The sequence below is a fragment of the Cervus elaphus genome, chromosome 2 (genome assembly GCF_910594005.1).
Source record: "Cervus elaphus chromosome 2, mCerEla1.1, whole genome shotgun sequence".
NCBI lineage: Eukaryota > Metazoa > Chordata > Mammalia > Artiodactyla > Cervidae > Cervus > Cervus elaphus.
Window position 1 is genome coordinate 5,425,348 of NC_057816.1, and position 27,899 is coordinate 5,453,246.

Here is a 27,899-nt window from a genome sequence, read left to right on the forward strand (position 1 = left end):
GACTGCGGACGGTCCCGGCCCAGACAGCAGACGCATGACAGAGGCAGTGGGGGAGGTCAGAGCTTTTTATTGGGCAGGAGGGGCCTCGGCCAGCCGGTCATCGGTAAAGGTAGTCGGCCTGGATGTTGGCGGCGATCTCGGCCTCCCACTTGTCCCCGTTGTTGAGCAGCTTCTCCTTGTTGTATAGAAGCTCCTCGTGCGTCTCCGTGGAAAACTCGAAGTTGGGGCCCTGTGGGCGGGGAGCAGGAGCAGGTGAGTCAGGCCCCTCCCAGGAGCTCCTGCCCCCTCCTCCCCAACTTCGGGGCCCCGCTCACCTCCACGATGGCGTCCACGGGGCAGGCCTCCTGGCAGAAGCCGCAGTAGATGCACTTGGTCATGTCGATGTCGTAGCGCGTGGTCCGGCGGCTGCCATCAACCCGCGGCTCAGCCTCGATGGTGATGGCCTGGGCGGTGGCACAGGGGACTGTCAGCTGCTAGCCACACTGGCCCCTGGCACAGGATTCAGCCCTCCATGGGCCTACAGAAAGGCCCCTCTGTTGTCCACTCTCAGCCCTCGTGGGCCTTTCCTGACTCCCCTCCTAAGAGGCCACGTGGCACGGCCATGAGGCCGGCCTCTGCATGCTTGCCCGAGCCAACACTCTCATTTGCTATCAGCCAGCACCTCCTGCCCGAGGACGCGAGTCCCACGAGGAGAGGGCTGTTGCCTGCCTGGCACACCATAGCACCTGCAGCCCCAGGGGGTTTCACCCTGTAAATAATGCCCACTTTCTGCTGGCTGCATGTTGAACAACCCTCCCAACTACACCTAGTTATCTCCACTTAATAGATAAGAAAACTGAAGCTCAGAAAGGTGGAGGGCCTTCCCAAAGCCAAGGAGTAAATGAGGGGCAGAGCCCAGACTCAAACACGGGTCCTTAACTCCCAGTTCCCAGGTGCAGCCTGGCACCGCCGAAGGAAGGGGTGGCCCAGGGCTTCCGCAGAGGCGAGGACCTTCAAAGGGATGTGGCCATGGCCCTGAGACGTCCCCAGGAGCGTAAGGCCCACTGCTCACAGAGGGACCTTTGCCTAGTAGCCTCTCTCTTTGTGCCTCAGTTTCCTCCTCTATAAAAATGGGGATAATAACCCTGACCACCTAGAGCTGCTGCAGAGAGAGGTCGTGAGCTTGGCACAGTGCTGGTCTGTGGTCGGCACTCACTGCCCGGATGCCACTGTTATCTCTGGGGGTGCTCCTACGTGCTCCAGAGACTGGGGGCCGCAAGGCCACAGCTCACGGCTGCAGAACCTGGGAGTGATGCAGGAGACAAGCCAGGACTCGGGCGGGAGCCGTCCTGAGTCACAGAGACGTGGCCGGAGCAACCGCTGGGAGGGGGACGCTGTGTTGGCAGTGAGGACCCTGTGCCTGCTGCGTACTGCCGGGCACATCCACCACCTGAGCGCTCCCCACTTTGTCTGTTTCTGCACCCACAGGCTGTGACTCTTGGCAGTCCATGCGGGACCCTCCGACAGAACCAAATGCCAGGGGCTCAAAGGAGCTGCAGCCAGGGGCAGCGGGCGGCCCGGCTGTGGCCCGAGTGGCCCCGGGTCTGGCCCTGTGAAGGGCGCACATGTAGGCAGGGCTCCTGACACTGCTGCTGCACCATGTCAAAGTGGATGCTCCGGCCTGGCTCTCACACTCACGACCAGACCCCCAAGGGCAGGCCCCAAGTGTGTCCTGTGGTCTGCTCAGGACTGGAAGCTTCCCTCCGTTGACTCACCACCTCTGAGTCGGCTCCGGCAAAAAGGCCTCATGGTTCCTATCCCGGGGTAAGTGGCTCAGAGCGGGAGGGGACTTCCCTGGGGACACACCCAGCAGGGGGTTGAGAACTGGGACCCAGGGCTGCCCACGTCTCTCTCTCTCTGCAGCAGACTGTGGCCGCCCCCTCCCAGCAGCCGGGGTCAGGGTGGTGGTCAGCTGGGGTCGGGGCATACCTGGGCAGGGCAGACAGCCTCACAGAGCTTGCAGGCGATGCAGCGCTCCTCACCGGACGGGTATCGGCGTAGTGCGTGCTCCCCGCGGAAGCGCGGGCTCAGTGGGCCCTTCTCAAACGGGTAGTTGATGGTGGCCGGCTCGCGGAACAGGTAGCTCAGGGTCATGCCCAGGCCTGAGGGCAGCACGGGCATGGTGGGGGGGCCCTCCTCCCTCCCACATCTCTACCCACCCTGAGCCCGCCTCGAGCCTCCCGTCCCCCGGGCCCACCTCGGACGAGCTCGGTCCACAGCAGGGTCTGTGCTGCCCGGTCGGTCACCGACTTCATGTCCATCGCGGGCTCCCGCAGGTTCACATACTCTGCAGGGGAGGCGGACAGAGAGGCCATGGCAGGGACCGCGCACAGGCCCTCTTCAAGGACTCCAGCTCAGATGAGGCCTGGCCTCCTAGACGTAAGAGCTGGGTCCCTGGGGGGCTTGTTCATTCACCAAACGCCCCTTGCCTCAGCAACCCTTGAGGCTGGCCTCCGGCCAGGGGCAGTCTTGGCCTGCTTCCCCCTCCGCCTGTGTTCAGGCCCGGAGGGGACGCAGGTGGGGCTTAGGTGCTCGGGTCCTGAGGAGGAGGTACAGGCTCCCAGGGCTCACACCTGGCAGTCCCCTCCTTGTCCCACGCAGGGAGGTCTGAGATCACATGTATAGCCACAGGGAAGGACCACGACCACCCCCCCACACCCTGCAATAACAGACCCCACCCCCATGAATCATCTTGATCACCCGCTTCATTTTACAGAGGGGAAACTGAGGCTCCGAGAGGGGGAGCCCCCAGCAAAGCCAGGACGAGAACCCAGGCCTTCTCCCCTGCCCCCGGCAGGACCATGATCACCCAGCCTGAGGCTCGAGGCACCCCGGGACTCACTGTAGGTGGCTGCCACTGCACTGCTGTGGAGGCCCCGGCCACTGGCACGCCCTGCAAGGAGAAGGGTTACGCCGTGCAGATGTGACCTCATGCCGGGAGGCTGGGCACCCACCCCCAGGAAAGGTGCCCTTGGTCCTACCTGCACGTGCGGCCTGGGCCTGGGCCAGGGCCCGAAGCAGCGTGGGCATGGTCAGGCAGCGCATCTGTGGGGTGTGAAAAGAGAGGCAGGCACAGGTGGGTCCCAGACAGGTGTGCCCATATGAAACTCCAGCACGGCTGGTGCCCTGACCCTTGACCCCAGTGCCACTGTGGCGTCTCGGCCCCTGCTCACCCTCGTTCCTGCCAGAGGCACAGATGGCCTCCCTGTTCCCAGCAGCTGCCCCTCTCAACCTCCAACCTGACCCAGGTAACACTGCCAACCGCCACCTGCACTTATTGAGAGCTCGCCGTGCCAGGCACAGTGCTAGGGGTCACGGATGAGACGCTGTCATGTTAAGTGACTTGCCCAAAGTCGCATCCTGAAGGGAGGGTTCCTGATGTGAACCAGGCCAAACCCCACCCTTCACATCCCCCAGCCTTCCCCTGCTGGGACCCCTTAAAGGCTTAAATAACCCTCAAGATCAAATTCCTCTCCCCTGCCCCCCGCATCAAGGTCCTTCTGGAACTGCCTCCCTGCCTGCCGAATGACCTTGGGTCTTCTCCTCTGTGATAAGGGGGTCAGGGGGATGGAGGGGGGCTCGAAGAGGCCACGGGTTTAGCCCAGAGCCTGGCACTTAGCCAGAGCCGCAAAGTGCCCTTCCCGGGACCTGCGACCTCTGGCGGGCCCATTTCTTTCGACCGCTGACTTCAGGGTCAGGTGCCCAAACCGGCTCCTTCCTTAACTTTCCTCCTGACCTCTGACCCCACGGAGTCGGCGGCGCATGCGCCCTGGAGGCCGCCGGCGTCTCGGTCACCCCCGCCCCCGGCTGCACGCCCAAGGACACGGCGGCCGCGGGTGCTGAGCAGGCCGAGGTGAAACCTGGGCGCGGAGCCGGCAGGGCCCACGGGGGCCGCACCCCCGCCCCCCGACGCCGCGCTGCCTAGACGCGGCCTTAAGGGCTGAGACCGCATCACCCACCTTGAAGCGCGGCCGCTCCGTCCGGTGCAGCGCGGCCCGTCCGCCGAGAGGCGGAGCCTGCCTCCCGAGACGCTGCCATTGGGCCGGCTGGCTTCGCCATTTCCGCGCTGTCTCTCCATGGCGTGGTCTGATTGGCTGGCGGTGCAGCCGAAGGAGGCGGGATAAAAAAAAATCTTCTCCCGATTGGCTAGGGAAGAGCAGGCGCTGGAAGGGCGAAGGAGCCGGGACTCCCGAACCCTTAGAGGCGGGACATCCGAGGCGTGGTTTCAGGGTGCAGCTCCCATCCGACCGGGCCCTCCGGGTGAAGGGAGACGCGCTGCGCCCCGGCGGGGTACCGGCGATAACGGTGATTCTGCACCATAGCTGGGCTTTGGTAGGCTTTTGGGCTTCCCTTGTAGCTCATCTAGTAAAGAATCTGCCTGCAATGCTGGAGACCTGGGTTGGGAAGATCTCCTGGAGAAGGAAAAGGCTACCCACTCTATTATTCTGGCCTGGAGAATTCCATATACAGTCCATGGGGTCACAAAGAGTCGGACACGACTGAGGGACTTTCGCTTTCACTTTGGAGCCCTCCAGTCAGGAATCCTCCAGTTAGGATCCTCCAGGCAAGAATACTGGAGTGGGTTGCCATTCCCTTCTCCAGGGGATCTTTCCGACCCAGCGATCGAACCTGGGTCTCCTGCACTGCATGCAGACGCTTTATCATCATAGCTGTGCTTGCTCTATGCCAAACCTCCACCCGGGCAGCTTCACTTAATCCTCACCGCAACCCTGTGTGGAGGAACGATTTACGAATGGGAAAACTGAGACCCGGGCTTGTGCAGGAACTTGGTCCAATCCTTGAGAGCTGCGCGGTGCGGCCGCCTCAGCCGCTCCTGGATGTACACCACTCGGGAGCCCCGTAACCCAAACAGCCACCAAACAAACCCGTGTTTCCTCCCGGTGACTTGTGTGGCAGAGGGAACTGGGAGGCTGCGGACACTAAGACCCTTGAAGGCCTTCTGTGTCTTGGGGGGGTGGGGGGGGTGGGCGGGGAGTGGAATGTGGACAAGGAGGTCTTCCTGGAAGAGCTGACATCCAAGCGGAGAGCACGGAGGAGTTGGGCAGAACAAGTAGGGCCAGACGGCGCGCCCAGGGCATGTGCGGAGGACCCTGGAGGAGGACACATCAAGGGCATCAGAAGAGGACAGGATGGTGGTGCGGGGCGTACACAGGGCTGTGGCAGAGCCTCCCAAGGGAAGTTTCCCGTCCAGACTTGTGGGCCAGAGGGAGCCAGTGAAGGGGTTCAGGCTGAGGCCTGGCATGGTCCAGTGGGCTTTGGGAAGGTCCGTGGGTGCACTGAGGAGAAGTACTGGGCCTGCGGGAAGAGGGTAGGTGATGGATGGCCCTGGGCACAGCCTTTAGAGTGTGAATTGGGGAGATCTGTGGTGTCATCAAATCATCAGGAATTGCTCAAAGATGGGACTCGGGAGGTAGAAGGGAGTGTCCAGCAGGAGGCCTGGGAGTTTGACAGCTGAATGGGTGGGGACCGCTCCATAGCATCGAGGTTCAGGAGGATGAACAGTTCAGGGAAAAGGATGAGCCCAGGGTGGGACATGGAGAGGGGAGGGTGCCCAGGGCCAGCCACTTGGGGGACAGGAGCGTGTTCAGAGCACCTCTGAGGCCCGAGCTGAAGGGAAGGGGGATCTACTGCGGGCATCTCATCAATCTTTCCTGGAGGGAGAGGTGGGGAGAGAGATGAGGGAGGCAGTGTACCCCCCACCCGAATGAGGAGACAGGACGCTGGAGCTTGGAGTCCGCAATTATGTTCCAAAATTTAATCCTCACAATGATCTCAGGAGATGATGTTCGTCACCTCCTCTGTACACGAGATAGGGGGACAGGCTCAGAGAGGGCAGGGAAGACCCAGATCACGGCAGGTCCACAGCAGGGCATGGACCAGATGCCAGGGCCCCTTCTGCACCCCTCCACAGAAAGAGGGGTCCCGAGAAGTGCCCACAGCTGCCCGACTCTCCCGGGACATAGGTGGCCAGCCTGGGAGCTAGAAAGCAGGCTACACAGTTTCCCACGCTCCCACACCTTGGCCCGTCCTGGGTGGGGGGCAGCTGAGGGCCTGAAAAGAGAAGCCCCAGGCGGGAGGAGGGCAAGCACTGGTCTGGACTGTGGCCTTGGCAGGTCCTTTCCCCCTGTGTCGTGGATCCCAGGTCGTGTCTCCTCCAGCCTCAGGTGGCCACGGCAGCAGAGGACTCATGGACGTGGGCTGGGAGGGACGCTCGGTGCCCCCGTGCCTGGGGTGGGCTCAGAGCAGGGTGCAGCTGCAACTGCGGGTCTCCATAGCCATCAGCAGCACCCTCAAGTTGCGCGGAGTGTGGGGCGGGTAGCGGATGGCGTAGATCTTCTCCAGCCCCGGGGGGCGCAGCAGGCAGGCGCGGTGGTGGGAGAAGGTGTCGAAGGAGAACTTGCCGTGGTAGTTGCCCATCCCGCTGCTGCCTGCAGAGGGGCAGGGGGCATGACAGTCAGGCCCCCCAGTGGCCAGCCGAGGGGTGTCAGACGCACCTGGGCTCTGCTGGTCACAGGGTATGACCTGGGTGGGCTGCTTCATCCCCTGAGCCTTGGTTTCCCCACCTGTAAAGTGGGCTAATCATGAGATGCTGTGGGTAAAGGGCTTAGCCCCACCCTGGCACCAGCACCCAGTCAAATAAATGTTGAGGACGCCAGGTCTGGGGCAAGATGGGTGGATGGTGGGTGACTGGATTCCAGGGGTGGGGGGAGGGAGGGATTGGGAATTTGAGATTAAGAGTGCACACTATAGAAAATAGACAACAGGGACCTACTGTATAGCACAGGGAACTACATTCAACATCTTTTTTTTTCTTCCAACATCCTGTAATAACCTATAATGGAAAAGAGTCTGAAAACGTGTGTGTGTGTGTGTGTTGCTTAGTCGTGTCCAACTCTTTGCAACCCCATGAACCATAGTCCGCCAGGCTTCTCTGTTCCTGGAATTCTCCAGGCAAGAGTACTGGAGTGGATTGCCATTCCCTTCCCCCAGAGGATCTTCCCAGCCCAGGGATTGAACCCTGGTCTCCTGCATCGCAGGCAGATTCTTAACCATTTGAGCTATAGGGAAGTCGTGTGTGTGTGTGTGTGTGTGTGTGTGTGTGTGTGTGTGTGTGTGTGTGTGTGTGTGTGTGTGTGTGTGTGTGTGTGTGTGTGTGTGTGTGTGTGTGTGTGTGTGTGTGTGTGTGTGTGTGTGTGTGTGTGTAGATGGTCTCCTGCAGATTCTTAACCATTTGAGCTATAGGGAAGTCGTGTGTGTGTGTGTGTGTGTGTGTAGATGGTCTCCTGCAGATTCTTAACCATTTGAGCTATAGGGAAGTCGTGTGTGTGTGTGTGTGTGTGTGTAGATGGTCTCCTGCAGATTCTTAACCATTTGAGCTATAGGGAAGTCGTGTGTGTGTGTGTGTGTGTGTGTGTGTGTAGATGGTCTCCTGCAGATTCTTAACCATTTGAGCCATAGGGAAGTCGTGTGTGTGTGTGTGTGTGTGTGTGTGTGTGTGTCAAGATGGTCTCCTGCAGATTCTTAACCATTTGAGCTATAGGGAAGTCGTGTGTGTGTGTGTGTGTGTGTGTGTTTGTGTGTGTGTGTGTTTGTGTGTGTGTGTGTCAAGATGGTCTCCTGCAGATTCTTAACCATTTGAACTATAGGGAAGTCGTGTGTGTGTGTGTGTGTGTGTGTGTGTGTGTGTGTGTGTGTGTGTAGATGGTCTCCTGCAGATTCTTAACCATTTGAGCTATAGGGAAGTCGTGTGTGTGTGTGTGTGTGTGTGTGAAGATGGTCTCCTGCAGATTCTTAACCATTTGAGCTATAGGGAAGTTGTGTGTGTGTGTGTGTGTGTGTGTGTGTGTGTGTGTGTCAAGATGGTCTCCTGCAGATTCTTAACCATTTGAGCTATAGGGAAGTCGTGTGTGTGTGTGTGTGTGTGTGTGTGTGTGTGTGTGTGTGTGTGAAGATGGAAAGTAAGGAAAGCAACCCCACAGTGGATTCTGGGGTGACTCCCTAGGTTTGAATCCCAGCTTTGAACTGGCAAGTGACTTCGCCTGGTCTCCCTCTGTGACGTGGGGTGACAGTGTCACCACCTTCTAGAGTCGTGGGGACAAGTGTTCAGCCCCGTAGATACGTGAGTGCTATGTTGAGTCCACAGTGTCTAGGTAAGGAGGCAGTCAAGGGCCAGGTAGTAGGAAGTCCAGGGGATGCAGCCTCATGGAAGCAGGGGCAATCTGAGAGGGCTTCCTGGAGTGGGTGAGGCCTGAGGGATATGGCATTGACCAGATAAAGTGGGCATGTGGGGGCAGGAAGGCCCCAGACTGAGGGACAACTCGGGAGAGCATTGGAGGTGGGTGACCTGGCTGTGCTGGGACCCAGGTCAAGCTCCGTGTGGCTGAGGCAGCAGCTAGGGAAATGGGAGAGGAGGCGGGAGCAGGACCCCACGGCCAGGCCAGGCAGGGCCAGCCTCCAGAAGCCAAGTTGGGGTCCTGTGGCTCCGTCAGGGGCTGGGAACTATGGGGGGCTTCGTCAGGGGAGTAACAGAACCAGGTTCACCCACCGACAGGCCCGCTCACTTCCCTGAGGAGGAGGGACTGGGACTGGAGGTGGGGAGCCAGGTGGGCTGGGGGCGGGACTTCCAGAAGGGGGTCGGCCCCGTGCCCAGCCCTGGGAGGGCCTGGGACTACCAGGGCAGCCCGCCAGACCCTGCCGGTCATTTACCCTGGTGCCCAGTGTGGGCCCTCTCGTCCCCTGAGGACGAGGTCGCTCGGAGATGGGCCGTGGTGGCCCCACCTCACACAGCCATTGGGCTTGCTGGGGCCAGCCTCAGAGGCCAGGACCTTGCAGCCAGCTTGGGGGTTGCTAGGGCCTGGTGCAGGGGGGAGCTGACAGCAGCCCCCCATCTCCATCATGGACCCGAGGGGGCGCGGGAGGGCTTGAAAGAGCCGCGTGTAGCCGCACGTGGAGTAGAGAGCACAGCCGGGCCGCCCTGCACGTGCTGCCAGGCCACTCAGGGAGAAAAGCCGCAGCAGGCACCGCGGACAGAAATCACAGTGATGTTGAAAACAACCTAAGTTGTGTGTCTGTGGGTCCGCCTGCGGATGGAAGTGCCAGGACCGGCGTGGAAGGTTCCACTCCAGGCTCTGTGGAGGGGAGCAGGGCAAGGTGAGAGACAGCACCTACCCACTCCTCCGAAAGGCAGGCTGGCCAAGGTCAAGTGCATGAAGCCGTCGTTTCCACAGAAGCCCCCGCTGCTGGTCTGGGCCAGGACCCGCTTCACCACCTGGGGGGAAGCAGCGGTGAGGCTGGTGAGGGAGCTGCCGGGGCCCCAGGACACTTACCTGACCCTCCTCGGTTCCCAAGGCTCTATCTGGCCCCCTCAGTGCCCCGGGGCCCATGGCAGGGTCTGAGGCTGCTGTGTGAGCTGAAGAGTAGCCTCCCACCCCCACGTCCCCACTGGAGACATGTGTCTTGAGCCTCCCTTGAGTGTGGTCCACGCAGGCGGCCACAGACACAGACTCAGGCTGGCAGAGGAGGCAGGAAACCCCGCCTCCTCCTGGGGACGTGGAAGGGCGGGCGATCAGGGAGATGCCCTGGGAGGGATGTGAGGTGCCTGCTGGGTGTCCAGGAGGGCAGAGGTGAGTAGGAGGGACCCACCCCACCCAGGGTGAAGGCCAAGTGGGGAGGCTGAGGGGCAGGGAAGCTGTGGGAGGCCTTGCGGTCTGCACCACAGGTTGGACACTGAGATTTGTACTTTGAAAACATGAACTTAACCCCTGCTTGACTTAATGAAGGCCCTTCCTTTTCAGTCTGTGGACACTAAAGAAAGATGCAGTCCAGTCGCTCAGTCGTGCCCGACTCTGCGACCCCGTGGACTGCAGCGCACCAGGCTTCCCTGTCCATCACCAGGATGAGCAGACACTAAAGAGTTGTTGCACAAAATCTTGGCTGTAGTTAATTACAACGTGTGACCCTCAGGTCACAGCTAGATCAGGGCCTGCCCGCAGAGTGGACCCCCATCCTCAGGGTCAGAAAATCCCGTTGAGACCCGCAGTAAGGACAGCAGAAGGCGGAGTTGGGACCATCAGTGCTCAGTGAGGACCCAGGGCAGGGCACGCGGGGTGGGATGAGGGTTTGTGTCACCGCGTGCCCTGGAACAGCGCCGGGCGGTCAGAAAAGCTTGAAAGCTGATTGGCCAGATGACCCCCCTCCCCGCTTCCAAGCACCTGGGTAGCACTTCCTTTTTTGACTGCTCTGTGCAGCATGTGGAATCAGTTCCCCCACCAGGGAGTGAGCCTGTGCCCCCTGCATTGGGAGCAGGTTTCACAGAGCCTTAACTGGACAACCAGGGAAGTCCCTGGGTTGCATTTTCTAAAGTTAACATTACACAGATAAACAAGGGCTCCTTGGAGGAACAGCTGATTCTAGGGCCAGGCAGCTTGTAGACCCATAAAGAAAGGAAGTGGTGGGAAAACCAAAGGATGGGCAGGTGTCTGGGACAGAGCAGCTCCCAGTGCCCAGAGGCTGGACAGGTTGAATGAAAATGAGGTGGTATTGGGGACAGGTTAAACAATGAAACAAATCAGGTGGTATTGAGTTGTAACCCAGAAAATAAAGCAGATGCACTGGAGTCCACGCTGATATAAAGAACCAGGCTTCCCTGGTGGGCCAGTGGTTAAGACTCCGTGCTTCCACTGCAGGAAGCACAGGTTCAGTTCCTGGTTGGAGAACTAAGATTGCACATGCCACGTGGCATGGCCAAAAAGAAAAAAGGCATTGATATAAAGAACCAGGCCAAGATTCCAGGTAGGATATTAGATGCTCCCCCTCCAGCAGGTAGAGCTTACTCTCACCCCCTTCCATTGAAGGTAGGCTAGACTTAGTGACTTGCTCTCACAGAAGAGAATAAGGAAAGGGAAAAATAGTCTTTGGTGGAGGCCTGTGCCAGACCCAACCTTGGCCAGGGATGAAGGTTAACCTCACCAGTGATGCATGGATCTCATAGTCCCCTGAGGATGAGCAGAGATGGGCCCTTGGCCCTGGGGGTTTCTTTCATGAGAGAAACAGCTGGCCACGGATATGGGGGACATTCTGCAGGACAGAAGGCCAGCACTGCGTAAGCTGAGAGATGACCACAAGGGGACCAGAGGAGCCATGGCAACTAAATGCAGCTCGGGACCCTGGCCTGGATCCTGGGGCGGAAAGAAAAACTGGCAAAATCTGTCTACAGTCTGGAGTGTGGTTGACAGCAATGTGCCAATGTCTGTTTCTTGGTTTTGACCAATGTAAGGGGAGAAACTGGAGTATATGGGCCTTCCCTGGACTCTCTGCAACTTTTCTGTAAATCTAAAATTATTCCAAAATTAAAAGTTTATTTTGAAAAAGCCTTGCTAGGACTTTCCTGGTGGTCCAGTGGGTAAGACTCCATGCTCCCAGTGCAGGAGGTCTGTGTTCCATCCCTGATCGGAGAACTAGATCCCACATGCCTGCTGCAACTAAGAGTTCGCATGCCACAGCTAAGACCTGACACAGCCTAAATAAATAAAATAAAAAGTAAAAGCGCGTTGTCCAGGGGAATCCCCTGGAGGGTCTGCACTTCCACTGCAGGGGCCATGGGTTCAAGCCCTGGTTGGGAACTAAGATACTGCATGCTACACAGCACACCAGGATGAGGCAGGGGGCAGGGGGAAGCATTGCCCAGCCTATGAGGGATCTCAGGAGTGCTGGGGGTGAGGGACGTGTGTCCTGAGCTGTAGATCGCTGGCCACACACAGGTGAGCCTCCCCTCCTAGGGAGGGGCAGGGGACCCCAGGGAGGGGCAGGGCACCAGGGCTCACTCTTGGGTCTGCGTGTTCTGGTCATTCATCCCCCCTCAGTCATTCCATCCCATGTTGTGTGTGCCTTCCATGAGCCAAGCACTGAAGGGGACAGTGCGGCCACCAGGCAGAGATGATGCAGAATAAGAGAGGCCAGCGCTGACCTAGAGGGCACCCTGGGCCCTAGAGGAGGCCCTGGGGAGCTGCCCACTAAAAGCCCAGGAGAACGTGGCCTAGATTGAAAGGCAGGGGGGAGGCCCTGCTGCCCCCAGGAGAAAGGAGAGAGACAGAGCCAAGCGTGCCACCTGTCAGTGCCCCCGAGGGCCCAGGAGCCCCTGCCCTCCTGCCAGGCCCATTGGTCCACTCTGGTCATGGAGCCATCGCCCTCTGCTGACCCCACTCCACTCTCCACTGCTGCCACCTGCCCCCGCCTGCATCCAGCCCTACCTGGCTGCTCTTGGAGAAGACGTACAGGGCCAGGGGCTTCTCCCGACGGTTGATGAAGTCGATGGCCTGGCCCAGGCTCCTCACGTTCACGATGGGCAGGATGGGCCCGAAGATCTCCTCCTGCATCACCGGCTCGGTCTCCTGCACGTCCACCAGCACCGTGGGGGCTGCCCGGGACAGGGGTCTGCTCACCCCAGGGGCGGGGCCTCTGATAGGCGGGGCCTCTGGAGGGCGGGGCCTCTGGTGGGCGGGGCCTCTGGGGGGCAGACCCTCGGGAATGTCAGGGCCCAGGGACCCGGATGTCCCAGGGATGGTACAATCCCCGCAGCCCCCGGGAAGTGACCACGAGGGGCTCCCCAACCTGACAGGGTCTGTGGGGCCCAGAGAACCATTCAGCCTTGGTCTCACAGTCAGAGGGTGACCCGATCTTAGACCCCAGAGTCTGAGGCCGCAAGTCCCAGCCTGTTAGACCCTCCAAGCCGTTTGGCCCAGGAGACCAGGGTTCTTTGTTCACAGCAGAGCGGATATTCAGGACGGGCAGTGGAAGAGGAGAACTGGAATCGTGGGCACGTAGCACCTGGGGTCGTGTGGCCCATGGAGCAGCAGATCGTGGGGCTGAAGTTGGGGACCTGAGCCTAGAACTCTAGGGTCTGAGCTTGGAGAACTTGGGCCAGAGTGGAGTCGTGGGGTCGCGGGCTCAGACCCCGGCAACAGGGAACACCAGTGTCACGAAGCCATGGCACCCAGCTGGGCTGTAGAGGTGGGGTCGGGGGAGCCTCAGAGCCCAGACTCGGGGCCCAGCTGTGGCCCCCAGCGTGGAGGGGCCTTCGCTGGGGTGGGGGTTGGGGTGGGGCACAGTGGCAGGGAGGGCGGGGCTCACCGATGTAGAGATCGCTTTCATCACTCTGGCCACCGATGGCCACGCGACCGCAGCTCAGCAGGCCCCGGAGCCGCTGGAAATGCTTCTCGCTGATGATGCGGCCCAGGTTCGGGGAGCTCTGGGGGTCGTCTCCATAGAAACGGGTGATGGCGCTCTGCAGGGCGGGCACCAGCCGCGCCTGCATCTCGGGGCTGCACAGGACATAGTCGGGGGCCACGCAGGTCTGGCCCGCGTTGAAACAGCGGAAGAAGGCCACCCTGTTGGCCACGGTCTGGGGGTCGCAGTTGTCGTCCACGTAGCAGGGGTTCTTGCCTCCCAGCTCCAGCGTGACAGGTGTCAGGTGCTTGGCGGCGGCAGCCATGACGATCTTGCCAACTTGAGGGTTCCCTGGGCAAGGAAGGAAACCAAAGTGGCTCTCCATCACTTGACCAGGCAGGGTGGTCCCAGCCCAGGGCTGGGCACCCTCAAGGGGGTTCACTCCCTGCCCTGTGCCTTCCTGGAGAGGCCTTTGAATGGGGTCTCATCTGGCCTTTCCTTGTCAGTTGCTGCTACACCTGGACCTTCCTCCCATCATCTTCCTCCTACCCCCACCCTGACCAGCCCCACACAGTGGAAGGTCCCCAGGAGCTCTGCCCCTGATAGCAAGCCGGCTGGCTCCCTAACCTGACTTGCCAGCTTAGACTTCCAGGAACACCACCGCCCCACCCCCTCACCCCCTACAGTGTCTCCCGGCTCCTGATCCCAGGTTGGGACCTGCAGGGACTCTTTCTAACCCGCCCCTCTGCACCCTCCCTTCTCTCCACTGGCCTCTGAAAATGACCCCTGTGGCCCAAGGTCAGCATCCCAGTCCAGCTGGCCCACATCGGGTCTCCCGTCCCTCTGACCTGACGCGGCAGCCCTGGCATCTCCCCCTGGACGCTGCCTCTCCTCTGTGCTGGTCACCCTGGTCTCACAGTCCCTCCTCCGCTCAGCCATCCCAACCACTTCCGATGCCCCGCAGGCCTTGAGACCCTCCTGCCCATGCCTGACCCAGGGTGCCATGCTGCCATATGTGTCCTGATGACCCTGGTCTTTCTCCCCAGCCACCACGGCCCGAGGGAGCCCGAAGCCCAGTCACCTCTCTGGTCTCACTTCCTCCTGCTTCCCTGTCGTTGGTCCCCTCTATCCAGGCCCCCCTCACCCCCCAGGTGCCCTCCCCTGACCACAGCTCCTCCCTCAGAGCCTCCTGTCTTTGTCAAACACCTCCTTGACTATGAGGCCATCCTGACCAACCCCCGCCACGTGCCTTCCCACCTCTGCCCTGATCAACTTGGAATGGACTCCATGACAACGCTGGAGACCTTGTCTTCCTAGCCCTGCTTCATCCCAAGGCCTGGCCGTGCCAGGCCCGGTCTGTGCTCTAGAAAACGTTCACTGAGTGAGCAGGTGAGCAAGTGAGTGGATGCTGCCCAGGCCATGTGCTGTGACAAAGGCTTTCATTCATCCACTATCCTTAAGACAGGCCTGAGACTTGGGGATGGCCCCTGTCCCACTGATAAGGAAACTGAGGCCTGGACAAGTCAGGCGATGTGGCAGAGTACCATCTGATGGTCAGTCAGCCTCTGCACAGACTGCCTCCGGGGCCTGACCTGGACATTGGCCTCTGGGGTCTGCCTGCCTTGCCTCTGCAACTTCAGTCCAGAGGGACCAGGGCCCAAAGCCCACTGAGTTTTGAGCTGTGGCGGTGGAAGGTGAGTGGAGGGTGGATGGTAGGCTCCCCCGCCACCGGCTGCCTCCTCCTGGTATTCCCGCCCCCTGGGAATCTGGAGGAACAGCTGAGGACCCTGCCTCTGTGCTCTCCCCGTCTCCTTCACTGTCTGTTACGGTGGCAGCTGGCAGGCCTTGTCCTGGGTTCGCGGCAGGGTCTGGGGAGGAGAGAGGCCGAGACAGCATCCCCGGACAGGGATGAGGTGTGCCGTGGGGGAGGCAGGTCTGGCCTCCCTCCTCCAGGGCCTGGCCCGCTCACACGGCTGTCTGCCTCCTCCACCCTTTCTTCTCTTCTGGGAATTCTGCCCTGGTCACCTGAAGCTAGGTGGTGTCTGGGCCCCATGGGCACATGCCAGGGTGAGGGCAGGTGACCTCTAGGGGCAAAATCCAGCCTAACCCTGGCTAGTGAGGTGGGCACTGCATCGCTTTGTCACCCAAGTCTCCGGACCCTCATCCATCCAGCCTTCCAGAAGGGCCGTGGGGTGGTGAGGGAGTGTCTGGCACAGCAGAGCTCACTCAGCAAGGGCAGATGCTGTGACATAAGACTGTGATTGATGGAGAGGCCTGTTCCCTGGGACAGGGCCCAGCTCCCCAAGGGTCCCAGGGGTGCAGGGCCGCTCTCTAGCCTGCTTGTCCCGGAGCCAAGCACAGCCCCCAGCGCTCACCCCCGTGTCCTCCCTGGCTGGCTGTCTACCTCTGTCCCCTGAGCCTCTCTCCAGCAGCTGGGGACAAGGCCCCGAGGGTGGAGCTGGGCTCAGGCCTCTCGCCCCTCCCATCCCGTGCGCCCCCCGCAGCCGGTCCCCGCAGCTGGCCCCCCGCAGCCGGCCCCTCACCCGTGAAGAAGATGTAGTCGAACTTGTGCTCCAGCAGCCTCCCGGTCTCCTGGGGCCCGCCCAGCACCACGGCAAAGCAGCTCTGCAAGGGGGGATGGACAAACGGAGGCTCCCTCTGGGGTCCCAGCCTGAGAGCCCAGGGGGCTGCCTGCCTGCCTGCGGCTGCTCCCCCCTTACCTGGCCTGACCCAGCGATGCCAAGGCTCCAGGTGGGCTGGGTGGGGAGCTGGGAGCCCCCCCAGGGACACTGGGCACGGGCAGTACCAGCCCACCACGTGTGAGGTTGGGGCTTGGCAGAGTTAGGTTGGGGACTGAGGCCAGGGTGACCAGAGACAGGCAGGGAGCCCCTGGGGACAGGCCCCACCCCTCTGTTTCACGCAGAGGGGAACAGAGAAGCCGGTGACCTGGGCAAGGCCACACAACCCAGAGGAGGTCGGAACTCAGGTCCTGCCCCGGGCCCAGGGGGCTGGCCTGGCCCTGCTCGGCCCCAGTGTGGCTGCCGGTCCGCACCGGGCCCGGCTCACCTGGTCCAGGTATCCGGGCAGCACCTCGGCCAGGACCTTCTCAGTGCTCTTGCTGATCTCCGAGGGTTTCAGGACCACGCAGTTGCCTGTGGGGCGGGGCGGGGAGAGGGCCCATCTCCACTGGGTCCTCACACACCTGCAGGTCAGGAGCCCACCTCGCTCCCCCTCCAGGTGAAGAATACAGCTGGGCTAGGAGAGGTGCGGTGCCAGCCCCAAGGCCACACACACGGAAACCAGGCCATCGTAGCCACCTGGTGCCAGCCCCCCCCAACTCTGCCCTGGCTCTGGGGGCGGCTGTGATGCCACGAGGCTGGGAGGGGAAGGGCAGGGGGCGGGAAGGCCGTGGGTCCCTCTCACCTGCTGCGAGGGCGCCCACCAGGGGCCCCAGGCTCAGGTTCAAGGGGTAGTTCCAGGGGGAGAGGATCAGCACCAGGCCGAAGGGCTCCTTCCGGATGAAGGCTGAGTCCAGCTGAGTGGCCTGGGCCAGGGCCAGCGTGGTGGAGAACAGTGAGGGGCTGGGGTCTCAGCCTCTCAGCTACCCTCCACCCAGAGAGGCCTCCTGATCCCAGCGTCACTCACCAGGTTCTTGGACACTTTCTCATCCTTCATCCAGGCCCTCAGGTTCCTAAGGGCCAAGTTAATCTCGTTCTGGCTGATGCTGATTTCAGACACCTCTGCCTCGAAGGCTGACTGCAGGGCGGGTGAGGGGGAAGGGGCAGGGTCAGGGCTAGGATCGGGGACCCAGGATCCACATGTGGCTGGAGCCCTGGAGAGGGCTGGAGCCCTGGGGAGGGCAAAGCCTGTCTTATTGACTCATTCATTCATTCATTTATTCTCTCCACATTCACTGAATGCTTACAATGTATGGGTCCCATTCCTGTGCTGGGAACGTAGCGGTGATGAAGCAGACAGAAGACCTGCCCCCTGGAGCTGACGTTGTGGTGGGGGGCACAGTCCACGTGATGATGAGAATACTGACTACTCCATTAAGACGTGACAAGTGCAATAGAAGGATGGAACAGGGTTTCAGGGTGTGTGTGTGAGTGCCTGTGCATGTGTGTGTGTCTCTTTGCACTATTTTACACGAGATGGTCAGTACCAGCCTCTGGGATGGCGTGACATTTGAGCAGTGAAGAAAGAAAGGGAGGTAGCCCGTGGATACCTGGAGGCAGGATATTCCAAGCTGAGGGTATGGCATGTGCAAAGGCCCTGAGGCGGTGCAGGCTTTGCTCTCTTCCTGGTTAGCAAGCAGGAGAGTGGGTGTGGTGATGAGGCCCAGCCACTGGGGTGAGGACTGCTGAGCAGAGCAGGGACAGGATCTAACTCAAGTTTGAGCAGGACTGTCCTTGTGGCCCCTGTGGCCTGCTTTTGTGGATGCCAGTCTGCAGCAGACACTGGGGACAGGTGTCTCTGGATAATTGCCATCAGTTCCCACAGCCCAGGGGCCAAGGGCAGATTTCGAGGGCAGGAGTCAAAAAGAGGCAAAAATCAATAGGGACATTGTCCTGATCTCTGCTGGCTGGCATGCCTGCCCCACCCCCGCGAGGGAGGAGGGACCCAGCGCGTGGGCCACAGGCAACTGGAGGCCCATCGCCCGGGGCACCAGAGCCAAGCTGTCCTCATGCCTGAGACTCCGCTGTTATAGGGAGAGCACCTTCCTGCCAGAGGTGAGGGCGATGCGCCCAGGGTGCCAGAGCTGAGCCTTGAGCGGGAAGGGTGTGGGGACCCTGGAGGAGGAAGCCCTGGCCACCGGCTCCTCTGGGAGCTGAGCCTGCTTCAGGCATGCCTTCTACTGTGTCTGTGCTTACAGGCCACCCTCGCTGGGCAGCGAGATCTCCTGTGACCTGCGTGAGGTTTGGGCCTGTTTAAGGGGCTTCTCTGGTGACTCAGATGGAAAAGAATCTGCCTGCAATGCAGGAGAACCGAGTTCGATCCCTAGGTTGGGAAGATCCCCTAGAGGAGGGCATGGCAACCCACTCTAGTACTCTTGCCTGGAGAATCCCATGAACAGAGGAACCTGGTGGGCTACAGTCCATGAGGTCGCAAATAGATGGACACGACTGAGCGACTAACACTTTCACTGTTTTCAAGGGATGATCTGGACCCCATTGAATGCCATGGAAGAGTAGGCTGTTTTCAGCAGGGGCTGTGTGCCCTCAGGCAAGAACATGCCCTCTCTCAGTCACCTCTGAGGGTGACTGGGTGTGACCACCTGTACCCGGAAGGGGGGTATGACCCCCTGTACCTGGAAGGGCTGTTGGAGGTTAAGTGGGAGCATTCGTGCAGGGCAGACAGGGCAGATACTGCCTGCTGGGAGGGTGGGAACAGGGCTGGCTGAGACCAGAGGGAGGGACAGATTGGATTTCCTGGGCTGCTGCTCCCTTTATGGGGCCCTGGCTCCTAAAGCCTTGAGGGTTGGAGGCGGGAGGTGAAAACTGAGCTGTAGGGAGAAGAGGGACCAGATAGACCGTCAGGTCAGGTGTCACAGAGGCGGACAGGCCAGGCCCGCAGGTGTGCGGGCAGAGGCTCCGTGGGGGTACCAGCCCCCAGGGAGCCCAATAAGCCAGGTTAGGGGATGGGAGTCCCCTCTGTCGTGGACCAGGTCCAGTGAGGACACTCCACACAGGGAGGCAGAGCCAGGCCCCTTGGATGTCAGAGAGCCAAGGAGAGGATGCTCTGGCACCCTGGTTTCATAAATGGGACAACAGATGATTCCAGAAACAGCTGATGAGGGAGCCCGGCTATAGTCCTGGAGCATGGTGATAAACCGAAGGTTGAGGACACTGAGAAAGTGGCTAGGCATCACCAGGAGGCCACGTCCTGAGGACAAGTCCTTGTGACCAGCTTTTACTGTCCCATGGAATAGGGGTGCCTTGATCCATGACCTCAGATGCCACGAAACCCCATAGTCTCCGAGTCCAGGCCTGCTCTGGAGCCAGGGTGGACACCCGGCTGGGTGTCTGCAAATCAGGTGGGTCCCAAGGAGGCTGAAAAGCCACCCCCAGGTCTGCCAGGGCTGGCATCTCTCCCACGAACTGGGTGGAGCCAGCAGGCCCAGCAGAATGGCAAAGATGGCCCGAGGGCGGTAAGGGATGACCCCAGGGCTCCCTGGAGGGCTCTGCTTATGGACTCAGGAGGGTTGAAGGAAAGCTTGGTGCTCAGCATGAGCCAGTGTGGGACTGCTGCAGCCCCTGGGGACAAGTGGTGACCACAGCAGCTGCCCAGCAGCCAACATGCATCTTGGGCCTGTCCTGGTGTGAAGTATCGGAATAGCACCTTTACAGTTGGCAAAGAGTCACAGCCTTGGCGGGTTATTGGTGGTGAGGGGCAGGAGGGCGCCGGGGCGAGTCTGGACACTGTGGCTTTGTGGCGAGCACAGGGATCTTTTGTCCAGAGAAGAAACCCGGGGACAGCTGTCTTGGGGCAGCGGCAGCCACATGGGTGGGCCCTACTGGCTGAGAGGGTGGGAGGCTGACTACAAGGAAGGATATTTCTTGGGGTCCTGTCATGGCTACTGCTGGAAACAGGAGGAACTGAGCCCCAGGCCTCCAAGGTTTGGACAGAGGCCATGATGCCCACAGTACCTGGTGAAGCCAGAGTCCCCCCAACACACGTGGCCTTAGGGGTGCGACCCTCCTCACTGGACCTCATCCCTCATGTGTCTCCGCCTCTAGGCCTCCCCTCCAGCCACGCCAGCCTCCTTGCCGCTCCTCCAGCACAAACGCACCAAGCACCGGGCCTCAGGGCCTGTGCATGTGCCGGGCCCTCTGCCATTTCCCCCTTGTCCCTGGGACACTTCCCCCTCCCCCTTCACACATCACCGTCTCCAGGAAACCTCCCTTGACTCCCACATACGAAACAGCACCCTGACCCTGGCCCGCTGTCACCCCCTTCTCACTGGGAGTGTCTCTCCATGGTATTTATCACCACCCAACATGCTTTGTATTTATTTACTGTCTAATTGTGTCTCTCCCCGGGAGGCCAGCTCCCTGGACACAGGGACTTGGTGTTATTTGTTGTGTCCCCAGAGCCTAGAACAGGACCTGGCACATAGTAAGTGTTCAATAAATAGTGGTGGAGTGGGGGAATTCCCTGGCGGGCCAGTGGTTAGGACTCGGAGCTTTCACTGCCGAGGTGCGGGTTCAATTCCCTGTCGGGGGACTAAAATCCCAAAAGCCGTTCGTGCGCATGCGTGCTAAGTCGTGGTCCGACTCTTTGCAACCCCATGAACTGTAGCCCACCAGACTCCTCTGTCTATGGAATGCTTCAGGCAAGAATACACTGGAGTGGGTTGCCGTACCCTCCTCCAGGGGGTCTTCCCGACCCAGGGATCAAACCTGTGTCTCTTATGTCTCCTGCATTGGCAGGTGGGTTCTTTTCCACTAGCGCCACCTGGGAAGCCCCAAATAGCAGTGGAGAGGAGGTAGGCATGAACGACTAGATGAATGCAGAAGAATGGGTTCTGATACAGGAAAGGAGGTGGGCGTGATAGCTTTTAGTTCCCCTTTGTGGAGGATGCAGCTGTCCCCACCTTCGCTGCCCAACCCCCACCCCTGCCCCTCTCCCCGCAACCCCCCTCCCCCACCCCTGCCCTCCTCCCCCCACCCCTGCCCCCCCACCCCTGCTCCCCTCCCCCCCCTGCCCTCCACCCCCCAGCCCTGCCCTCCTCCCCCCACCCCGCCCCCCACCCACCTTGTGCAGATCCTGAGCCAGCGCCTCCAGGAGAAGCTGCTTGTTCTCTCGCAGGAAGCGACTCAGGCCGTTCAGCTGGGCGGCCCGGAACTCTGCTGGCCGTGTGCGCCCCGAGCTGAAGGCCTCCCGCAGCCGCTGCAGGGTGTCCGCGAAGGGGTCCATCCTGCAGGGTGGGGGCAGCGTGGGTCGGAGTGCTCCCACCTCCACGGACCCCTCCACGGCCCCTGCTCGCACCCACATGGGCCCACGGACACCCCCTCGGGGACTCACACATAATCCCAGGGACCCGGGCTGCCCCACCTACATGCACACACACCACACACATGCGCACACAGGACACACTTAGACAGCCACTGACAGAACTACAGATCACGCCCCTCGGCCAGTGGGCAGGAGGGCCCTGGACCTTAGGGCAGTCACGGGCCTGGGCCTGGGCTGGACAGCTACTCCACCGCCCCTAAGGGCGAGCAGGCGGCCAGGGGACCATGTGTCTTCCTGCCGCACAGAGAAGAGCCTTAAACCACGGCTCCCCACCCACCGCTCCACACCCCTCCCAGAGACGGCAGCCCTGAGCCCAGCAGGCCTGGGTGGAGCAACCGGGGGTAGTGTGGCCACCAACGGCCCCTGCAGCCACCTCGTTGGGACATTCCTGACTCAGAATGCGCTGCCATCCTTGGTCCCTAGGCGGGGGGCCCTGCCCAGAGAGGCCGGGCTGGTGGGCGGTGGCTCAGAGGCCGGGTGACAGGACCTCTCCCCCCAGCCATGGCCCAGCTCCGCAGCAAAATGGGGAAGGAAGAGCTCGCCTCCCCCAGGTGCCACAGCCCACCCCCACTCCGCGGCCACGGTGCAGGAGGAACAGGGAGTCGGGGGTGGCGAGCAGTGAGGGGCAGCCCGGCCCGCGTGCTGGCATCAGCCTGGGCCAGCAAACTGGGTAAGGGCCCTGGCATTCCCCCGGGCCCCCGCCTGTTTACCTGAAGCTCATGAGAGGAGTGCTCTGACGCACTTGGTCCTCGGCCTGGTGCCAAAGACCCATGGGGGCCCTTTCCTTCTTCCCTTCTGACTCCCTTCCCTCGGGTCTCTGCTAGGCTGATGCCTCCTTCAGGCAGCCCACCAAGATTACTCTCTTATACATTCTCACAGGGGTCCCGCGACCGTGCTCCCTACCACACTGCGTGTGTGTGAGTTGCTCAGTCGTGTTTGACTCTGTGATTCCCATGGACTGTAGCCCGCCAGACTCCTCTGTCCATGGACTGCTGCAGGCAAGAACACTGGAGTGGGTTGCCATTTCCTTCTCCAGGGGATCTTCCTGACCCTGGGATTAAACCCAGGTCTCCTGCATTGCGGGCAGATTCTTCACCCTCTGAGCCCAGGGAAGCCCACCCTGTGTCGTACTTTGTGGTAAATACCTGGTTTCTTTCTGTCCGCTTCTCTGTCCCCACCCCCCATCCCTCTCCTCTCCCACTAGACTGGGAGGCAGGGCCCCACTCTGCCTTCTTGGCCTGTCATTTGGGTCTTCGTGCTCCCCATCTGTTAGGGTCTCCCTTCCACCTACCAGCTGACAGGGTTTTTTTTATCAAGGGTGAGACCCTGCCGGCCAGTTCGGGGCCCAGGGCGTGGCATCAGTGCCCCCGGGGCGGTCAGCTACGGTTAAGTGGCCGCTGCGGCCACAGCCCTAAGTTTTCTGCAGGGCTCCATGACCACCTGGGCCAAGCTGCTCCAGCCGACAGGATGGCCTGGCATGATGGACTCTGTGCCAGAGCCTGATGGGAGCCCTGCGCTGTCCCCATACGTGTGACAGAGGCCAGACTGAGCCCACAGGCCTCCTGCTGCGATCAGGAGAAAGCGGGCAGTTGTCTGGGCACAGGGCGGGCTCCATGGCCCCCAGAGAGGGTGACAGTGCCCCAGAGCGGGCACATTGTCAGGGCCGCTCTCAGACCCAGGCTCACCCTCCGCTCCCACCCTCCTCCTGGGAAGAAGGCGTACTGGCCAGAGGCCCAGGAGCCCAGAGCCTTGATGACCCCCAGGGCCGCCTCGTGAGCTCAAACCCTGACCCGGCCTCTTCTGGCTGTGTGACCTTGGACAAGTCACTCGTCTTCTCTCTGCCTCAGTTTCCGTGTCTGTAAAATAGGGATGCCGATAGCACTTGCTCTAGAGAAGGAAACGGCAACCCACTCCAGTATTCTTGCCTGGGAAATGCCACGGACAGAGGAGCCTGGCGGGCTACAGTCCCTGGAGTCACAAAGAGCTGGACACAACTGAGCGACTAAACCACCATCACCAATAACACTTGCTACCATCCGGAGAATTAAATGACGTATCACCTTGGGAAGCAGTGGCCGTTGCCCACATAGTTAATGGTCAGCTGTGGTTATTGTTACCAAGTGCTCGGCAAATATTTATTTATCCCTCTTCCCTTGCCCCCACCCCCTCTCACCTTCAGATTCTTGCTGACGGTTGCTGAGGACGAACCACACCTGCCCCCTCCCTCCTCTGCAGGGTTCCTTTCCTAAGCGTCTCCGCAGAACCCACAAAAATGTGAGGCATCTCACTTGAAGGGAGCATCTCCCGGTGCAGTGAGGGGCGGGGAGCTCTGCGGGGGTGGAGGTCTGGTTGGAACATTCCAGCGACACTGAGATCAACTCACACAATAGTGCCCCCTGCAATTTGGTCAGGACCGAGTCCCCCCCACCCCCCAGGGGTGCCTGCTGGGGAGCGGGGAGCTTGACTCAACCCACGTGAGCAGGTGAGCCAAAGTTACCTGTGGGGCCTGGGGCCTGAGGGAACCCTGGGCCTGTGACCTCACAAGGGAGCCGAGCAGCTGCTGTGGACACACCAGTGCATGGGTTCATGCACCGGGGGGTCTGGGGGCCCTGAGCCCACCTCCCTGGGAGCTGTTAAGTCATTTGATGTGACAAGGGACGGCTGGTTTCCCAGGGGGCCCCGGGGCCTGGGGCCTGGGGATGCGCTAGTAAGAATAATAATGACCAGGTGCTGACGCTGCAGGTACTGTGTCAGCGGCGGGGGCACCAGACGTGGGTACAGCATGGTGTTCGGATGGCATCCCTGAAGGAAGCTGAGGCCCCGGGCCCGTGGCCTCGAGGACACTGGCAGGCGGGGTGGACACGCAGGTCTGCTGCCTCCAAAGCAGTATCGGGAATCCTCTGCTGCCCGGGCCCCGCCCCTGGACCCTGCCTGGTCCTGCCGATGAGCTACCTCCCAGCCCCCACCCCTGTCCACCCTCTCATGCTTTCTGCCTTGGTTTCCCCATCTATACCACAGTCCCTCTAAAAGCATGCTCCCAGTACGCCGTGTCAGGGGCCCAAGGACCTGGGTCCAAATCCCAGGTTATCAGCTCGGGTCTTGGGCAGGTGGCTTGGCCTCCCTGTGGCTCGCTTTTCCCATCTGTGAAATGGGCATGATGCCTATGTTTACCCTGTGGTGCTGGGAAGCGCTTGGGGCCGGGCCGAGCCCCATGAGTGCTCGTGAGGATGGTTCCTGACGATTGTTATTCAGACAAGACCGCAAAGGACATCTGTGCCGAGGGGGCCGAGAGGAGAAGACCCTGGGGTGGGAACCCGAGGAGACCTTGGCCCAGTGTGGACAACTGGGAGGCAAGGACATCAACTTGGGACCCAGTGGGGGCAGGGAAGCGGAGCCGGCAAGAGCGACAGAGGTGACCTTGGTGATCTGAGGGCCTGGGGAGCCCCTCGACCATCAGGTGGAGGTCACCGGCCTGCCTCGAAAGCCCCACAGGCCCTAATACCCTAGAGTCTCTAGTCTGGCCTCACCCCAGGACCTGTGTAGCCTTAACCTGGATTTTCCCAAGGTCTCCTGCACTCTGGGCAGCAGCCGCCTCCCTTCCGTGGGGGCCGTGGGGGCCGTGGGGAGCTGGGGACCACCCTTGGCCGTGGGCTGAGCCAACCCCAGCCCCGCTGCACGGAGAGGCTGTGCCCGCGGCTGGGCTCCCTGATGCTGGTCAGGTCCATCTGATAACAGCTTCTCTGCAAGGCAGGGAAGGCGGGGCCTGGCTGACCTTTCTTCCTGGATGTTGGCAGGGTCCATTCCCAAGAATGTGATAGCTCAGAACCACTCAAAGTGAACCCCACCCCAGCAGTGGGTACGCGCGGCCGATGCCCAGGAAATGTGCTGTCAGACGGATGCTTGATGCCACTCCCCTCCACCCCAGGGACAGGGGTGTATTCCTTCCTGAGGCAGCTGGTCCAGAGCTGGGTCCCCTGGCTCCCTCAGTAACCCCAGCCCAGCTCAGACTCAGTATGGATGCTGGCTGCCTCAGGGACCCTCGGCTCCTCTCTTTGATCTCTGAGGTTGGGGCGAAGGGAAGTCCCTTCCTCCTCCTCCTTTCTCCCCAGGAGGGCAGAGCAGCTCTGAGAAGACAAAGCTAGCTTCTGCATGCGACCGTAAGGGGTCAGACCTGCCCTGACCCAGAGCAGCCAGAGTCTTGACAGCAGCCCAGAGTCTCCATGCCTGCCTGCTGGCAGGCCCCCAACCCTGACCACTGGCAGCTGCATCCCCAGCTGCCACGGAGCACCATACCTGAGGACCTGCCCAGCTGCCCGTCTTCCTGGTCGGCCGCGCTCTGCCCAGCTGCCCGCCCTGCAGTTATGAAATGTCCAGAGCTGGGCCGGCCCCTGGGGCGGGGCCGCCCTGGCCTCGTGCCTGACTTTGACTCTGGGCTGGCCGGAGGCTGCAGGCTGAGATTTCATTATCACTTCCTTCAGTTGGTGGGGGGTGGGGGGGTGCCTCTAGGTCCTTCCCTGGACCACAGAGAGAGGGCCAGGGCCCAGAGAGGGCCAGCACCAGGCCAGCGCCACACAGCAGGCCTCAAGGGAGCTCTGAGCTGAGGCTCCATCCTGAGGCCTTAGGTGGGAAGGGTCCCAGGCCTGGCTGGAGGAGGAGGAGGAGAGTCCAGGGAGTAGAATTCTGGTATGGATGGGGGCGGCGGCCTGGAGCGGCAGGGAAAGCCTGCTCCCCACAACCCTCCCACCCCTGCCCCTCTGAGCCTCAGTTTCCCATCTGCAAAGTGAAGAGATCAGATCCAAAGACAGCTGGAGTCCGGAAACACAACCTCAGGGCCCAGGCGGGCCGCAGGCTTCGTCCTGACGGCCGCGTGTCTGTGTCCATCAGCATTATCTGCCTCCCCCAGCACCCCACTCGCGGCGCCTGTCACCCCTGCAACGTGACATTTTACAAGGAGGAGACGGAGGCCCAGGGAGGGGAGGATCTGACGCCACAGGGCACAGTGGCGGGCTGGGACCCACACGAGAAGGCTGTCGTTCTGTGCCGGGCCGGGTCCGTCTCCAGCAGCCCCCTCCTACCTCCCGGGAAAGAGCGCCGCTCTCTGCCCTCCAGGTGAGCCGCCGTGGAGACAAGTGCGGCCGTGGAGGTTCCCGTGTGCCCGCTCCTCCGCGTCACCCCAGCCCCCACGCCTGCACACCTGTCACAGCCAGCACAAAGGGGGAAGATCCCCCGGCGGGTGCTGGTGTCAGACAGGTGGGTGATTAGGTTACAGGCCTGGGGACAGGCGTATCGTCCTTGCCATCACCCCAGGCCTGTCGCCCCGGGCCCGCGGCTGCCCCTCCACCTTGGTGCCCTGGGTCTTGCCCGGGATCATGGCCCAGGGCCTCTGGGCCGACTGGGCCCCCGGGAGATGCTCCTCATGGCCCCCGCCCTCCCCGCGGCCCCTGCCTACCTGGGAGGGCAGGAGAGGTCTCCGGGCCCTCCTGCAGGATCTGGTAGCCCCCAGAGGCTTCAGCCACTGGGACGGGGTAAGGGGCTGCTGGGGCCCCCGTCCTCTGCGTGGGATGGAGCCCCCAGCCGCTGCCTGTCACGTGGCTCGGCATGTGACAGCCCTGCCCTGCTGTCTGGAGCTGAGCCAGGCAGAGCCAGCGGCAGGCGGGGCAGGGCTGGAGCTGAGCCTGGCAGCGGTCAGCCTGGAACCAGGCCCAGAGAGGGGCAGTCACTGATCTAAGGCCACACAGCAAATCAGGGACCGACCTGGGGAGACATTGGTGGCTGGCAGGGGTATTGCAGGATCCTGAGGGGCCCCTCCCTGACCGGGGATCCCTCCTGCAGGGGTTACCCCTGAATTTGTCACGAATTCAGCCTGGGAAGTCCCCAGAGAGGACTGTCATCCTGGCACAAGGGTCCTAACCTGGCCTGGGAGTGAAGCTCCCAGAGCCTTAAGGGGCACCTCCCCATGGGGAGGAACAGGGGGCAACCCCCTGCCCTCTCTGGGTTGGATGCCTTGTGTTGATCCTTAAAGCTCCAGGGGCTCATATGGGACCTGGGGTGACACGCTTGTCCCAGAGAGCTCGGGATAGATGAGGGGATGTTGCCAAGGTACCACTAGGAGCCACTCTCGGAGCCAGTCTGGTGGTGGGAGGGTCTTCCGAGGACCCAGGTGAGCCGGCGGGGTGGTGTTGGGGGTGCACAGAGATCGGCGGCTGGCGGAGGGGGGCACATCTGACCAGCCGGGCCCTGCCCTTCTGCAGCTCCTCTGGGTTTCAGATTGGAGATCTGGATGAAAGACCCTCGTGATCGTCACCTTTGGGCTCCCTCTCTGGGCAGAGATGGAAGGTGAGCAGGTCATGGGCTAAGACATCACGTTCATTCGTTCATTCATTCATTCTGTCCCTCACCTGATGAGCCTGACTCACAGAGCCTCAGATCCGAGCATCTGACCCCACGGCCAGCCCAGGCTCTCCAGCCCCCCTGCTTGGTGACCTTGAGCAAGTCCCAACAGCTCTCCGGGCCTCTGTTTCCTCCCCCTAAAACGGGGTTGGGGCTCTCTGCCTCACAGGACTGCTGTGAGGGTGAAATCCGTATGGAAAGCCCCCAGTATACAGTAAGTGCTCAGTAGGTGTGAAGGGTTTTCTGCCCCTTTGCCCACCCTCCTA

The 27,899-nt window shown here is 61.3% G+C and overlaps 2 protein-coding genes across 6 annotated transcripts; both read right to left on the minus strand.

The window, feature by feature from the left end:
* Positions 1–47: 47 nt before the first annotated feature.
* NDUFS8 (NADH:ubiquinone oxidoreductase core subunit S8) lies at positions 48–4,085 on the minus strand. 2 transcript variants are annotated; one of them, XM_043924743.1, is made up of 7 exons: positions 3,999–4,085; positions 3,021–3,084; positions 2,882–2,932; positions 2,237–2,326; positions 1,969–2,141; positions 315–443; positions 48–229 (listed from the first exon to the last, which is right to left on the minus strand). In XM_043924743.1, exons 2-7 carry the CDS (start codon positions 3,082–3,084, stop codon positions 98–100), a joined length of 639 nt encoding a protein of 212 aa, XP_043780678.1. In that variant the 5' UTR covers positions 3,999–4,085; the 3' UTR covers positions 48–97. The 2 variants fall into 2 exon arrangements, with proteins under 2 accessions (XP_043780678.1, XP_043780683.1); XM_043924748.1 differs by lacking the exon at positions 3,999–4,085 and adding an exon at positions 3,570–3,762.
* Positions 4,086–5,787: 1,702 nt separating this feature from the next.
* Positions 5,788–26,829, minus strand: ALDH3B1 (aldehyde dehydrogenase 3 family member B1). Of its 4 annotated transcripts, none has more exons than XM_043924761.1 (10): positions 26,693–26,829; positions 20,983–21,145; positions 16,870–16,980; positions 16,648–16,768; positions 16,291–16,376; positions 15,768–15,849; positions 13,189–13,575; positions 12,309–12,475; positions 9,229–9,328; positions 5,788–6,488 (listed from the first exon to the last, which is right to left on the minus strand). In XM_043924761.1, the coding sequence occupies exons 2-10, from the start codon at positions 21,142–21,144 to the stop codon at positions 6,298–6,300; spliced, it is 1,407 nt and encodes a 468-aa protein (XP_043780696.1). In that variant the 5' UTR covers position 21,145; positions 26,693–26,829; the 3' UTR covers positions 5,788–6,297. The 4 variants fall into 4 exon arrangements, with proteins under 4 accessions (XP_043780696.1, XP_043780693.1, XP_043780699.1 ...); XM_043924758.1 differs by lacking the exon at positions 26,693–26,829 and adding an exon at positions 25,537–25,663; XM_043924764.1 differs by lacking the exon at positions 26,693–26,829 and adding an exon at positions 21,389–21,410.
* Between the last annotated feature and the right edge of the window lie 1,070 nt (positions 26,830–27,899).

Coding starts and splice junctions, on each gene's coding strand:
- NDUFS8 (XM_043924743.1), bottom strand. CDS start 3,084: ATGCGCTGCCTGACCATGCCCACGCTGCTTCGGGCCCTGGCCCAGGCC. Junction 2,327..2,881: donor TGCAGTGGCAGCCACCTACA/GTGAGTCCCGGG, acceptor CCTCCCCTGCAG/AGTATGTGAACCTGCGGGAG. Junction 2,142..2,236: donor GTGGACCGAGCTCGTCCGAG/GTGGGCCCGGGG, acceptor TGCTGCCCTCAG/GCCTGGGCATGACCCTGAGC.
- ALDH3B1 (XM_043924761.1), bottom strand. CDS start 21,144: ATGGACCCCTTCGCGGACACCCTGCAGCGGCTGCGGGAGGCCTTCAGC. Junction 12,476..13,188: donor TGAAAGCGATCTCTACATCG/GTGAGCCCCGCC, acceptor TGTCCCGGGCAG/CCCCCACGGTGCTGGTGGAC. Junction 6,489..9,228: donor CCTGCCTTTCGGAGGAGTGG/GTAGGTGCTGTC, acceptor GCCCCTCTGCAG/GCAGCAGCGGGATGGGCAAC.